Source organism: Aspergillus campestris (assembly GCF_002847485.1).
Source record: "Aspergillus campestris IBT 28561 chromosome Unknown P168scaffold_12, whole genome shotgun sequence".
Lineage (NCBI taxonomy): Eukaryota > Fungi > Ascomycota > Eurotiomycetes > Eurotiales > Aspergillaceae > Aspergillus > Aspergillus campestris.
Genome location: NW_020194347.1, coordinates 419,472 through 433,624, shown reverse-complemented (window position 1 = coordinate 433,624; position 14,153 = coordinate 419,472). Strand labels below are relative to the sequence as shown.

The following is a 14,153-nucleotide window of genomic DNA, read 5'->3' as shown; positions in this document are numbered from 1 at the left end:
CTGTCGAATCAAATCACCCCAATTGCAATTTCCACAGAAGCGGTGACATTCGAAGGATGAGGTTGGTTAGGCAAACATGTGGCTTGGAAGGGTCTATGCCGATCAGACAAGGCTCCAATGGAGCCTGGAATGGCCCACCCAAGGGCAGCCTGACTATATGAACCCTTGCGCACCCCGCCTAACGCCGTGAGAAAATCACGCTCACTGGGATAGACATTTTATCCTCCTGCGCACTATACAAATCATAATTTTATCAGTGACCATGGCACCCGTGGATGCTGCCCTGTCTCAGACCTTGCTCTCGCTGACCCAGAGCAAAATCCGCGAACTACAAAAGCAACGCGATGCATATGAGACCCGCAAAGCAGCCATAATACAGGCCTCAAAACAGCACTCGGACCCTCGCAGCCGCGTCTGGTCCCTCCTGGCTAGTATGAAAGAATTTCAACCGCAAATGGCCGACGACGCCACGGTCAGCAACATGGCGAGCTGGCTGCAGCAAGCGCGGTACGACTCTACCATCCCGGAGGAAATGCTTCTAGGGTTCGAGAAAGCGCTCTTGGAACGACTAGACAGGCGCAGTGCCAAACTGGCCATGGCGGATCTGTACTCTCGGCTCCTGACGGAGTGGGTGCATCCACACTCGACCAAAGCCGCGGCTTCAGAGTCTGACTCCTCGGAGGAGGACGATTACGAAGTTGTGGACGAGAGGCAGAAGCAACGACTGCAGCAGCTGTGCGATCAATTTGAGGCGACAGTATTTGAGCCGCTGGATACCGACCAGGACAAGATCTTTGCCTTTCTCGATGGGCTATTCCCAGGGGAAGAAGGCCGCGCTGCATTGGAGGACCTCCGGGAACAGATCATGGAGGAAACTACAAGCCAATGGAAGACGGCGGAGCCCTTCAACGAGCGTTCGCTGTCGCTGTGTATTAAGGGTCTTCTGTCGGAGGATCTCGTGAGCGAAGAAAAGCGTGCCTTGCTCAAGTCCTTCCTGAAGAACCGGGTGGCATTGAACGAGATCGCGGATGTGCTGAACTTCCGCTACGCGGACCTTGACCAGTGGGACTGGCACGCGGGGGAAGAGGGGATTCCCGTTTTGCCGCGACCACAGCTTAACGGCAAATACCGTATCTGGATGGACGAGGACGTGCTGCAGACACTCTTCGTACAATACATCGGCAGCCGGCTATGCAATCGGGTTAAGCTTGTTCTGCGGAATTTTGTGGAGCATTCAAAGCTCTGGAAGTGGTCGGCGCGTCCTACAATGACGACAAGAGATCACCTACGCCGGACATTTTTTCTCGGGTCGCAGCAGGAAATAGTGAGCCCGGAAGAAAAGCGCAAAAATGAGTTTGTGCACACGTACTTCCTGTGCCAACTGCCGGAAACGCAGGAAGCTTGGTCCGAACGGGGCATGGGATCATACGATAACGACAATGATGATGAGTCCGCATCGGGAGATACTAAAAAAGAAGGGAGAAACGTGAAGCAGAAGATCCTGAGGAAGATCGCCACAGAGACGCTGGTTCATCGGCAGTTGTACGGCGAGGCGGCAGTCATCCAGACGGACCTTAAGTGGTTTGCAACTTGCCTCTCGCACAGCACCATCTTTGCTGTCATGCGCTTTATCGGATTCTCCGAGGACTGGATAGCCTTTTTCAAAAAGTATCTCGAGTCGCCCCTCAACATGGACCAATCGTCTGAAGGACGAGAGCCTAAGGGGTCGCGGATCCGCAGAAAGGGTGTCCCCATGGCTCATGCGTCGGAGAAGCTGATGGGAGAGCTGGTACTCTTCTTCATGGACCTAGCGGTCAACCGCGAAACAGGCATGCTCCTGTACCGACTCCACGACGACATCTGGCTTTCCGGCCATCCAGACAAGTGCGCCCGCGCATGGGAAGTGATGCACGAGTTCGCAGAAGTGACCAAGCTCGAGTTCAACCACCATAAAACGGGCTCAGTTTACCTATCTGAGTCGCCGGACAAAGCCATCGCATCCCAACTTCCCGAAGGGCCCGTCAGATTTGGCTTCCTGAAACTTGAGAGCACCTCCGGCGACTGGGTCATCGACCAACCACAGGTTGACGCACACGTCCAGCAGCTTCAAACCCAGCTGAACCACTGCGATAGCGTCATCTCGTGGATTCGCACCTGGAACAGTTGCATCGGGCTCTTCTTCCGAAGCACCTTCGGGCAGCCCGCACACTGTTTCGGCCAGCCACACGTCGACTCCATTCTGGCGACATACCAGAAGATGTACGACACGCTCTTCGGCAAGACAGACACTCCGACTGTCACGTCGCACCTGCGCCACATGATCAAAACGCACTTCCCCGACGCCCCAGATGTCCCAGACGCGTTCTTCTTCATGCCCGTGGAGCTCGGCGGGCTGGGTCTCCGCAACCCGTTCATCCCGATGCTGCTCGTCCGCGACAGCCTCCCCCAGCGACCGGCGCAGTTTGTTGATGAGTTCGAGAAACAGGACATCGATGCGTACGACGAGGCCGCTCAGGAATTTGCCGCGCTGTCAGAACGCACGATCAATGCACGCCTGCAGATGGTGAACCCGCCTCAGGGTTCTAGCAAGCCACCTGTCGTGCGGTGGTCAGAGCAGCGCAACTTCATGTTCTTCGACGAGTGGTGTCGGTTCCGAGATAGCACGAGTTCCCCCCTTCGGAGGTGCTATGATAATCTGAGCCAGGTCCCGTCCAAGTATACAGTGGATTGGACGAATAAGGTGCTTGCTGCATCCGATAGTGTAAGAGGACGGGTGAACTTGGCGGGAATGGAAGAGGAGGGCCGTTGGATTCTGGAGCTATACGCCGAGAGTCTGCTAAACGAGTTTGGGACCCTAGATATTGTGGATCAGAAGTTCTTGCCCATGGGCGTGTTGGCTATGATCAGGGAGAAGCGGGTCAAGTGGCAGATGGTTCTATGAGTATCCTAATTGGACATAATGAGGTTTTCGGTTCCCATAATGTTTGCAGATTAATCCAATCTACTCCTCAAACATCCCATACCGGCTGAGCTGCAATCCCGGCTTCAACACGTATGCTATAACTGCTAGGTCTCCAAGGAAACACAGTATGATAGCGAGAAGAAAAGCAAACATATAAGGACTCAACCATTTCCATCCCAAACCTTTACCACTTAGCATTAGACTTAGACCATGTGAGTATCCCTCGCTGGGAGACCATCCATCACGCCAACCGAACATGCCTCCTCACAGGCCCAGCCTCCTCCCAAGCTGCAACATGAACCTGCGCGACGGTATACCTCTCCGCAACCTCATGATCCCACCGCACAACAACAACATTGACCAAGCCACTCCCAGGCCCAGTATCCGGGAAACAGCCCTTATCGAACAAGTCAATCTCGCCCTCCACGCGCATAGGGCCCTCTCGTCGCTTATACACGTCACTAAGACAGGATATCTCGACCATATCAAGGTTGAGCTCCGTCCCCAGCAGCTTGTCGTCTTTCAGAATTGCATACCATATCCCACAGTGGCGGTTTTGGCGGTCGTAGATGCGGAGGATCAGTTGCTGGCCTTCGCTGTGGGTCTGGTTTTGGCAGATGCTGAGATAGTCCGGGGGAAAGTGGCGTTGGAGGCGGAAGGAGGGGGATGCGTGCACGGTGCGAGCCCAGAATTGGAGCGTGTATGGGCCGAGGTCTGGGGCTGATATGGGTGGTTGTGTCGTGTGTGTGGTTGTGGTTTGGGAGGTGCTAGCTCGGTGGGTGTGGATCTCGTGGTGGCGGCCTTGGTGGTAGATGGAGAATGTGTCGACTGAGGGAGTCGGCAGCGGCTCGTTTTCGAGGTCGGTAAGCCGGTATTCGATAGGGCCAACCCACCCTGCCCATGACCAGCTGGGGAATAGCGAGGGCGGCTCGTCCTTGGCTGGCGTCAGTCGGTATTTGATGCCGTGCTCGCGAGACATTTCGGTGAGAGAGGCGACTGTCGCGAGATTTGTGCGGTAGCTGGCTTCTGAGGAAGACCGGCGGAATAGTGGTTCGGCAGGACACCAAAAGAGGGAGATGTCGAAGAGGCCGGTTGGGAGCCCGTTTTCGAACTGCTGGTTTGTGGACTCGGTCATGACTGATAGGATGCCTGAAAAGGCCCGGATGATGTCGTTGGCGAGGGAGATCCTCCGCGGCGTGTACATTTCCACAAGATCCTTGTATATCCCGAATGCTTGGCGGAGGCTTCTCTCTGCTGAAGGTGATGTGATTTCTTTGAGCTCCATCAGAGGGTTATTAGGTTTCGTTGAAGACGCCAGGGGCAATTGGCTATTAAGGAATTCAGCGTGCCCCGACTCAGCGAGAAGAGTCTCGCAGTGGGTTTCTTTGTTGCATTGGAAGTACACCCAGTCCTTGGTAAAGTATAGGCGTCGACGAGAGAGCAGTGCTTCTTGCAAGATCCAACCGCGCGATTTCCAAGTAGAGGCCTCCAAGGTCAGCTCCAGTGGCATTGGTGTGGCGACCATGGTTATGTCTTCCGTAGTATCACTAGTCAGGCCGGCCTCATAACCCAGGTGATCTCGGTATCTGCTGGATACCACGATGGACTCCATGTGCTGAGGCGCCCTAGAGTCGGGCCGCACACCAGGTAGTCCGGCGTTGGCATCTGTCCCGTGTACAGCCATGATCGTCGCGAACGACTTTCCGTAAACAATATCCATCGTGTTGACGTTGTGTGTCTTGTCTCCCTCGTCGTCTTCAATGATGCACAGCCCATCAACCCAGAGATAGCGCTCTCCCAGTGATTCCACGAGTAGCATAGCGTCCACTACTGTAGTGGGTAGGTCCAGCGTCTTCTCGTCCAGGGACTGGCGCTGAAGTCGCGCTTCAAGAGTGCTTCGCTGTAAAGAACGCATCTGAACTGCACCCCACACATAGCTAAGAGCAAAATACTTCTCCGCAGAAGTTGCCCGAACCAGACAGCGGTCCCGGACATCGACCAGTATCAGGTTGACGTCCTGGTTGAAACGGGAGTCACCCAGAACACCGTTGCAAATTCGACCATGGTTGTAGTCGCAGTTGTTGAGCCATCGCCGCAATTTGGCCGTATCAACGAGCTGCTTTCCCGTGTCCCTTAGATAGCTCTGACGCAGTGCATCCTGGTGGTTCGTCGGTGTTAGAAGTCGAATACCCCCAACTGTCTTGAGCCCATATTCAACGCCCAACACCGACTCCCCCGAAGGCAACTTCCGCAGGTGAAAGTGTACGCCCTGAATCTCCTGGTCCAGCTCAGCCAGGCGTGGATGTAGCGTCCCTTGCGCGGTGGTAATGAGCGAGATGACGAGGCGGCATATCCCACAATGTCGTCGGCACTGCAGCTGCGACCAGTTTCCATGGGGTAGAAAAAGCTTTGAATTCCAGGAATACCCCTCGTCAGGCGATGTCGGTCCGATAATAATCTGGATAGCTCGACAGACACGACAAAGGTTCGGATTCGGGTGCTTTCCCGCCTGTTGTTCACGTTGAAGGAACTCGTGCTCAAGTCTGCTCTCTCGTTCGGCATGTTCGGTCCAAGATCGGGGCTCATCTGTGTCCGTGTATCCCATCATATCCTTCACGATTTCTTCCATTGACATGATGACTCTGCCTGCGGTTTTGTCGATACCCAGGTGCCTAAGGCCTGTTAACTGATCGTGGTAATCATTGCGTGGTCTGTATCCAGGCTCTTTTTGCCGTAATGAGAGCTTCGTGTTCGTTTCATCCGTCTTTTTCTCAAGCGCGCTGTCGAGGTCAATGTTGGAGAGTGGCTCGGTCGCATTTGAGTGTGTTGACAGTATTTCAATTTCTGATCCATGTTCCATCTGAATCGAAGCCAATCCTTTCAAGAGCTTCCTATCCTGGTAAGCCGCTGTGAAGTATGCGTGTACTTTCTCGGTAGCTTGGGCACGGACAGGGCTGTGTTCGGACCCTTGACTTATTTTGCGTATAGAACTAGAGAGCTGCCACAGAAAGGTAGTGTTGACAGCTATTGACTTGTCTTCCTTTTCGTTCAGATCGCTACAGACACCAATCGCGTGGCTGACTAGCATGTAGAAGCTGTCGAGGTGTTTCGAGAGGAGGAACTTTTGTGCGATGATCGCTCCAACCGCCAGCCCACTTGCGTGCCGTTTCGCATGGCTGGTCGGAACTTCCTCTCGTAGTCGGCGCGCCTGGTTAATGAGATTATCAAGTTCATCTACTGATTGACTAGACGCAGCTAGCTCTGCAATCAGAGCCAAGTGTTGGACGGCCCAATCGAGACGGCGCGGATATCCGGGCGGGACAGCCTCAAGGATAATATCAGAATACTGCACGGCGGTAATGATATCGGATCGCTCGTTGAACTTTTTATACCTGCGCTCATACTTCACCAGGATTTCTCTGAGCACGTCAATGCGGCCCTCGTGTTTCAGTGGCATCAGACGCAGGACGTCTTTAGCTCGGGCGATCCCGTCATCAATGCCACCTATATCATCGGAACCGAGGTTTGCGAGCCTGCTTTGCGCAAGGCGAGTATAAGCATACGAGAGAGTCTCTGGAGTGTCTATCTTAAGTCGCAGCTGGATCAGCTCGAGGGCGCTCTGTCTGTCCTCCTCGCGGTGATCTCTCTCGAACCGCGCCTGAAAGCGTGATACTAAATTCATCAAAGTGTTTGCATACTCCTCGCTATCTGGGTCAGCCAGGTCAATCACCATCTGCCCACAACTTATAGCCTCGTCGATATCGGACGGTCGCGCGGGACCCAGCTGCGCCCGGTGCGACAAGTTGTACCCGAGGTTGTGGTATATGCGACACAGGAGTGTGCGATCAGCGGGATTTACCTCGTCCTTTGCCTGCTGACCGTACCTGATCGATTCGTCAAGATCTCGCACGGAGTTTGTGGTCTTGTACGCGGACATCTTCGAGTATGATAACTTGTCGAGATACTCCGCGCGGGCAGGAGATGGTGGGCCCAGCCGTCTCACAATAGTCTCGAGGTGCTCGATGCAGTCATTGAGGTCGACCATGTCTCCCAAAACTTCGAATGCGTTGGAAAGCAGTTCGGCGAATTTGGCGCGCATCGCGATCTCTTCCTCGACAGGCACTGCGCCTGACGTCCAGGTTTCTCTCAGGGTGGCCTGCGCTTGGCGGATCCGATGCACGGCTTGGTTCCAATCTTCTTGCGAAGTCATGGTGATGTTTTTGCTCTTGTATAGTAGTCGAGTTAAGCCATATTATCGAGAGGATAGGACTCTGTCTGCCTGAGTGGATGATATAAAGGATGTCTTCAACATCGTCAGGTGCGAGGCTGGACCCCGCACTAATCTAATACGAGGCGAATAACGTCTATCTTTGCTCGCCATCCTTCTCGTAATGTTGATAAAGTTTGGTAACAAATTGATGAAATCAATTCGAGAATCATTGATTAAGATTGGAAGAGATCGTACTGGTAAGCAGGTGTTGAGAAGAGCGTTATGAACTCGAGATCTACATCTGCGATGAAAAAAACCAGACACTCAGTGTCAGAGTCGGGTGATCAAACAAGATGCAGAGCCAAACTTCTCTACAAGATCATGCAGGATTTTACAGTGAGATGATACTATCAATAATTCTTGTCCCTTTTTGAGACAGGATTCAAGTCCCTGTCATTCCAACCGCCATCGGTTATCTGCCAAGAGTGTAGTGAATATATATATCGTGAAGGCCCGCAAATCAACACACCAAAGCATCTTGACCCATCTCTGGCCACCAAACAGTATGCAAGTACTTGGAGAATGGCATTGTATGCCAATGCGAGATCTATTCTATGCATGTCTCGTGTATTCCCATTTTCCCTATACTCCGTATCTTAGATTCTTACCAAGGACGCCACTCAACCTCGGGAAATTAAATTCTGGATTATTGCAGCACCACCGATAAGATCACAAGAACAGTTACTCCAGTATCGTTATGACTTATTGAAGGACAATTAGATGAAAATTGCCTGAATCGTGTGGAATTTACTCCGCATCGATCTTACTGTCAGCTTGGGAGTCTGAGATGCAAGGAACTGCCAAGAATGAGGCGGTGTCGCTGGACTGTCAGCATCGTCTGAGATCCTGGTCATGAAAGCCTGCTAGCTTGGTTTAGCGGGGAAAGATTCCTAAGTCTGATCTATATGAGAAGCTTCTATAGACGTTGGATCATTGAACGAGGATTGATTACCAGGACCAACTGGTGCAGTTTCAATCAATGTATCTCTAACAGACAAATCACATGCCCCGTCGAGCCCTAAAACTATCACATCAATGGTTGGTCATCCTATTTGAGGCCTCCTTCTTTCCATCTCTAGTTGACTGGAATGCTGATGATATATGGAGCACTGGAATACTAATATGTGAGACGTCACGTCGCAACGTTGTCGACCGGTGCTTAAGCTCCACAGAGCGCAAGATTCCGACGGAACAGCCCGAGTCAGCGTGGACCAAAGGAATGACCCGGGTCAATTGCAGAAAACTCAATACGCCAAGGCCAATCAGGCTGCATCTTATCCACACGACTGGAATCCAGGGGTTCTGCAAACGCCAATCGTGATCTTTGGATGGGCAATTCTACGGAGAAAGGTTTGTGGCCCCCGTGCGCCCAGCAGAAACGCTATAAGCACTACTGCGTGGTGTTCCTCCCGACCACTGGAAGAACTAACTGGGAAGGTAAAACAGCGTTCGCACTCGAAATCTTCATCTATCCAAGTTTTTCTTCTAGAAACAATAGATTCCTCAGTATCGGTTAAGCTATAGGCAGTGTTTTCCCAGCAATACACCGACATGGATGTAATAATAGCACGAAAAAGGGGTAGGACAGCCTTGCCGATCATCGTAGGGATTGCTCCGAAGGGAAACTCGTGGGTGAATAGACAGTTCTGTCGGACCCACACTACGACCGCGGCGGGATATCATTGCGCGACAGCTTCAAACTAATCAACACAGCCAACCCACCCCATGAAACTATATGCTCACACTAAAAATGGCTGGGATTGAGCCGCAGCAAAGCCCCCACCAGGAGGGAGAGGAGACGAAAGCTAGGGATTATTCATTATTGTCATCCCTCGTTCTTCCTGCGCGTCTTACATCGTCCTGCCATCCAACTTCCACGCTCATTTCGTTCCGTGTTGGTGGTTATTGGACCGCAATCTTTCCTACCCGTTGGATGATACCTTGATTCTGGGATAGAACTCATCGTGGACATGATGACCGTCCGAACGTTGGGTCTGGCGCTTCTGGCTTTGGCACAGCAGGCCGCGGCCGACTGCGAGGGCAGCAACGTGATCACCTTGCCCTATCGCAATGTCACCGTCAACGGCCTCACCCAGCAGCGAGGCCTCGAGATCTCGCTGGGCACGCCCCCACAAGCCCTGGCGTTCGACATGGCCGGGTACATCTCCCCCCCCCCAACCGCCGACAACATGTGGACCAAGACTAACGAACCCTTTGAATAGATACGCAAACAACACCTTCCTCTGGGACTGGCACGAAGGCTGTGGAGCCTCCCTCGATGATCCGTGTATCCTCAACCGCGGCGGTGTCTTCATGACAGACCCTTCCGAAAGCTGGACCGACACCGCCAGCGCCAACATCACCGCGCACGACTCCCCGTCCGACGCCTTTGACTTCGTCGGCGTCCCGCCCCGCGGCGCCGACACCCTCCACATCAACGACACCTACGCCCTATACAACTTCCCGGTCGCGACCACTACGCGCGCCATGACCTTCAACTCGCTAGGCCTCGGCCCCGACTCCACCTTCCTGCAATACCTCTCCGAAAAGGGCGCCATCCTCTCCAAATCCTGGGGTCTCTTCTTCGGACTAAACGGCTACACCGAGCCGGAGCAGATGAACGGCGTCGCTGTCTTCGGCGGCTACGACAAAGCCAAGACCCAAGGCGACAGCCAGACCTTCGACGTGAACCTCAACTCCGACTGCCCGACAGGCCTCGACGCCTTCGTGACGAGCGTCGACGTCGGCATGCCCAACGGAACCGAGTACAACGCCCTCTCCAAAGGGCGGTACATGTGCATCGACCCCTCCAACCGACTGATGACCTTCGACGCCGACACCATCGAAGGCATGAAGTCCTCCTTCGGGGGCAAGTACTTCGGCAACTCGACGGGGCTGCGCCCGAACGGCCTGCTGTACGATATAGAAGAGCCCGTCTTCGGCGGCAACATCACCATCACGCTGAACACGGATCTGAAGATCACCATCACCAACGAGCAGCTCGTCACGACGGACTCGTACGTCAATGAGAACAAGCTCGGCTTCAGCGACACGTCGCGCGAGATTCTCGTCGGCTATACGGACGGCCAGCCCAACGAGAACACCTGGTATCTGGGTCAGCCGTTCCTGACAGCCGCGTACCTGCTCGTCAATCACGACGAGAGCAAGTTCCACGTCTGGCAGAACAAGATCACCGACGACGAGGAGTACCACGCTGTGCAGCCGTCCGGCACAGAATGCAAGACCGAGGCTGCCGCCCCGGACGCAGCGAAGCAGACGACGTCCCCAGACATGGGTGACAAGCCCAGCGACAAGGAGTCAGACGGTCTGTCGGGCGGTGCTATCGCGGGTATCGTCGTCGGAGTCGTCGTCGGCGTGGCCCTCGTCGCAGGAGCCATCGGTTTCATGATCTACCGCCGGAAGCAGCAAGCCGGCAATGCTGGCACGTCGCCCGAGAACCCGCCAGCGTACATCCCCGGCAGCAATGTCCCCGGCAGCAATGGAGACGTAAACGGCGTGGGAATGTCGGAACTGGCGTCCAAGGAGGTGGCGGCGCCGGCGGAGCTCGAGGATAAGGATAGGAGAGTGGAGGTCCCTGCGGAGCCGGTGGCTGTTGAGGCGCCGGCGGAGGTGAATCCGGTTTATGAGATGCCTGCTGATGTGCCAGGTGCGCGGCGTGGATCGTAAGTGGGATAAGCCTTGTTAAGTGCGAGTAGATATCCATTTGTTTGACTTTTTTTCCTTTGTCGCTTTTTTTTCTCTTCTGTTGACTCTATCCACGCGATAGGTTACCTTGAAAACGGATGTGTATATACCTTATAGACTTATTGATAATAATTGAATATGATAAAATATCAATAAAATAAACTGTTGGGATACCAGTCAGGTCAGGCCCTTTCAAAATGTCGTTCAGCTTTTCGGTGCAGAGGCTAGTATAAAGCTATTGTCGAATTAGTCTCTTGATAAAAGTTATCAGCGAGTTAACTGGACCAGAAGACAATTCGTTTGAAAGTGAAATATCGATCATCCTTGTGTCGCTTGAACGATGGAGAATTAAAGCATGCCCATGCGCATACTGAGTCAGTATCACTGACGCAATGACGATGGATCACGTAATGATCGCCCGGCGGTTCCCCTAATGCTGGGATAGGGCTGGAGTGGACCGACAAAGATCAACCAACAGTCTGTGCTTAGCAAAGTATAGCGAGCGACTGACTCCGACTTCTACTTGTATACGAAATAATGCAGAATCAAAATGACAAGATGGTATAGGCGATATATCGCAGTCATTACATGCAAAGACCCCGGCAATAACCAAGGATCGATTGTGAAGAAAGCCCCCAAATCCCAACAAGAACAAATTCCATGCTCCCAGAGTATCCTCCAATTTACAGCACAGCGGGGAGAAGGATAGCACCAACGGCAAGCATAGTCTTGCTCACACCGGGCAGGAGGGAGCCAGCGCCGTTGGAGTCGGCATCGTCCTTGGAATCGGCCTCGTCCTTGGAGTCATCCTTGGAGTCATCCTTGGAGTCATCCTGGGAGTCATCCTTGGAGTCATCCTTGGAGTCGTCCTTGGAATCGGAGTCGGCTAAAATAACACAAGTTAGACACGGCGCCTATAACACACACGACGAAAAAAAAGATCTAGTTAGAACTTACCCTTGCCTTCACACTGTTCCTGGAAATCTTGGGAGCGTTCGCCCATAGCGCTGACTTTGTCGATGTTATTCGTGAGGTCGGACTCAGAGCAGGATTCCCTCAGGCAGTCTTGCAGCTCGTCGACGCTGCTCATGGTGTCGTTAATGATCTTGCTGCTGGCGGGCTTGCAGAGACAGTCGGTGGTGGCCTTTTCGGGGGCACCACACTCCGCCTCTAGACCGCCGTCCTTGTAGAAGTCGTTCATGCACTTCTTGATGCAGGTGGGGATGTCGCCCATGATGTCGTCCCAGGTCTTGAGCTCGGCGGCGGCGGCGACGGACGCGAGGCCCACGACGGCGATGGGGAAGAAACGCATGATGATATATGAAGTGTTGGTAAAAGTTGAAGAGATAGGTACTGATTTGGTAGAAAGAAAGCGCTGGTTTGGAAGATGGATGGGATAGATTAATTCCAAGACGAAGACGCGGGCTATGACGGCTTTATAAGTCTCTCATCGCTGGCTCGGTTACCTGATACACCAGCGAAGCAAACACCATCGTCGCCCCAAACGACCTCAATACGAGGCGTTGAGGCTGAAAGCAAGCGCTAGACACGACTGAGTGCTGGGCATGGTGGCAGTTCAGGATCGTGGGGAAGAAGGACCTGGTCTCATTCGTTCTCTCGTCACGAGAGAACCCTTTCCATTTGTGCCCTAAGCCGCTTTGTCCCTAACCGGTGGGGTCTGCTCGTATCTGCAATCTCCGGCCTTACTTTGGAAAGGGATCGAGGTGTGACCTCTCGGGTTTGAATTCCCCTATTCTTAGGCGCTCAGAGACTCTACTCGGGAAACATGACCGTGTTTGGTGAGCCTAACTTGAGTTGGCGCAGGCAGAAGTGTGATTGATTCGTGGGAGGAATACACTTCTCATGATGTTGGATGTCATGGCCCAATCGCTATGACTTCCAGGATGTGCGCCAAATTTACATTACCCCCACCTCGTCTATATTATATTTGTGGGAAATCAGTATCATAGTGATTCCAGGGGAAGGGGAAGTGTAAGGATTTTGTCAAAAGCTTCAAATCTGCCATGAAGAAGATCACTGGTCATGTGACAGATCGAGCATTCCCCGCCACATCTCAGCTTCATCTTGGCCTTTTTCCCGATCTCGAGGGTGTGGCTCATCTCGCCATTAGCACTAGACACTAAACCATGTCGATCAATGCTCCTGGAATCCACCAGGCATGGATTGGGAGGTACTGGAACACGCTGCCCCGTAGGGTGTTGAGTCACACAATATCTGCATTATCACCTAATATCTTCGAATTTGTTCGACAAGCAAGACCTCTGGCGAGTGATAATAGTTGTTGCAAATATGAGTGATTACCCTAGGCTACAAAAGATATGATACTTCTGGTTTCGTAAGTAGCCCTATATCCAATGCGACTATAGTCTTGTCAACGCGAATATCGCTCCTACCACGAGGTGCGAGCGATTGACTCTGACAGCCAGTACCGACAGAGTCCTGTCTACTCCATAGATGAATAGATCCGTCCTAGAAATATGGACCCATCCTATGAATATCGACCGAGCCCTAGGGTGTCATCGGCCCCCAACCAGAAGAACTAGAGATCGTCGCTTCCAAGGGGCTGTGCCAACACTCGGCCTCAGAATCATCCAGGATGGTCCGATTTCCTCGAGATTTCCGGGATAAGAAAAAACGCCAACGTGATGACGAAGAAGAGGAATACGCCAGGATTTCAGCACAACGCAAGGCCGAGACTTGCAGCGGGAAACCAATCATGCAGTCGCACCACGGACGTGGGCATCAAGCCGCATGGAACCATGCCAGCCTACCATCCATCATTGGCTTTTCCTCCCACTTGTGGTGTGCGTGCGATGCGGGCTTGACTCTTTTCAACCCCTCTCCGACTCCCTGGCGCGTCAGGAGGGCGAAATTTGCTTGATGGACGCCAAAGAGCGACTCGATTGATTCCTCACCATGCGACTTGACGCCGCTCTGGACTCTTACTTTTGGCTTTTAATTTAAGTATAGGACCATATTTTCTTTTTCCTGCTGCAAATAGAAAACTCAGGTAAAAAGAAAGAAAAGAAGGGATCGGCCGCAGCGACCGAGTAATAAGACAATGGACCCCGCAGGACTGGCGTCGGAGCACCTTCAACCCCTCATATCCTAGACAATAGCATCACCTTAAATCCTACCTTTAGCCCCGATCCCAGGAATCATTGCGATCGCCAATGGTGCTGTCATTTTTCGAAC

The 14,153-nt window shown here is 52.9% G+C and overlaps 5 protein-coding genes across 5 annotated transcripts; 3 read left to right on the top strand and 2 right to left on the bottom strand.

Annotated features, from left to right (window-relative positions):
* Window positions 1-262: 262 nt before the first annotated feature.
* On the top strand, window positions 263-2,967 carry P168DRAFT_274750 (uncharacterized protein; the record flags this gene model as incomplete). The annotated part of the gene is made up of 1 exon (XM_024835447.1): window positions 263-2,967. One exon carries the CDS (start codon window positions 263-265, stop codon window positions 2,939-2,941), a length of 2,679 nt encoding a protein of 892 aa, XP_024689730.1. The 3' UTR covers window positions 2,942-2,967.
* Window positions 2,968-3,139: 172 nt separating this feature from the next.
* P168DRAFT_335133 (HET domain-containing protein) lies at window positions 3,140-7,172 on the bottom strand (the record flags this gene model as incomplete). The annotated part of the gene is made up of 1 exon (XM_024841708.1): window positions 3,140-7,172. The coding sequence occupies one exon, from the start codon at window positions 7,170-7,172 to the stop codon at window positions 3,204-3,206; it is 3,969 nt and encodes a 1,322-aa protein (XP_024689729.1). The 3' UTR covers window positions 3,140-3,203.
* Window positions 7,173-9,205: 2,033 nt separating this feature from the next.
* On the top strand, window positions 9,206-11,073 carry P168DRAFT_307014 (uncharacterized protein; the record flags this gene model as incomplete). Its single annotated transcript, XM_024839073.1, has 3 exons — window positions 9,206-9,390; window positions 9,455-10,915; window positions 11,055-11,073. The coding sequence occupies 3 exons, from the start codon at window positions 9,206-9,208 to the stop codon at window positions 11,071-11,073; spliced, it is 1,665 nt and encodes a 554-aa protein (XP_024689728.1).
* Window positions 11,074-11,529: 456 nt separating this feature from the next.
* P168DRAFT_329859 (uncharacterized protein) lies at window positions 11,530-12,249 on the bottom strand (the record flags this gene model as incomplete). The annotated part of the gene is made up of 2 exons (XM_024841523.1): window positions 11,530-11,823; window positions 11,895-12,249. The coding sequence occupies 2 exons, from the start codon at window positions 12,247-12,249 to the stop codon at window positions 11,621-11,623; spliced, it is 558 nt and encodes a 185-aa protein (XP_024689727.1). The 3' UTR covers window positions 11,530-11,620.
* Window positions 12,250-13,084: 835 nt separating this feature from the next.
* Window positions 13,085-14,008, top strand: P168DRAFT_335130 (uncharacterized protein; the record flags this gene model as incomplete). The annotated part of the gene is made up of 4 exons (XM_024841707.1): window positions 13,085-13,148; window positions 13,265-13,293; window positions 13,325-13,357; window positions 13,471-14,008. 4 exons carry the CDS (start codon window positions 13,085-13,087, stop codon window positions 13,837-13,839), a joined length of 495 nt encoding a protein of 164 aa, XP_024689726.1. The 3' UTR covers window positions 13,840-14,008.
* Window positions 14,009-14,153: the final 145 nt, after the last annotated feature.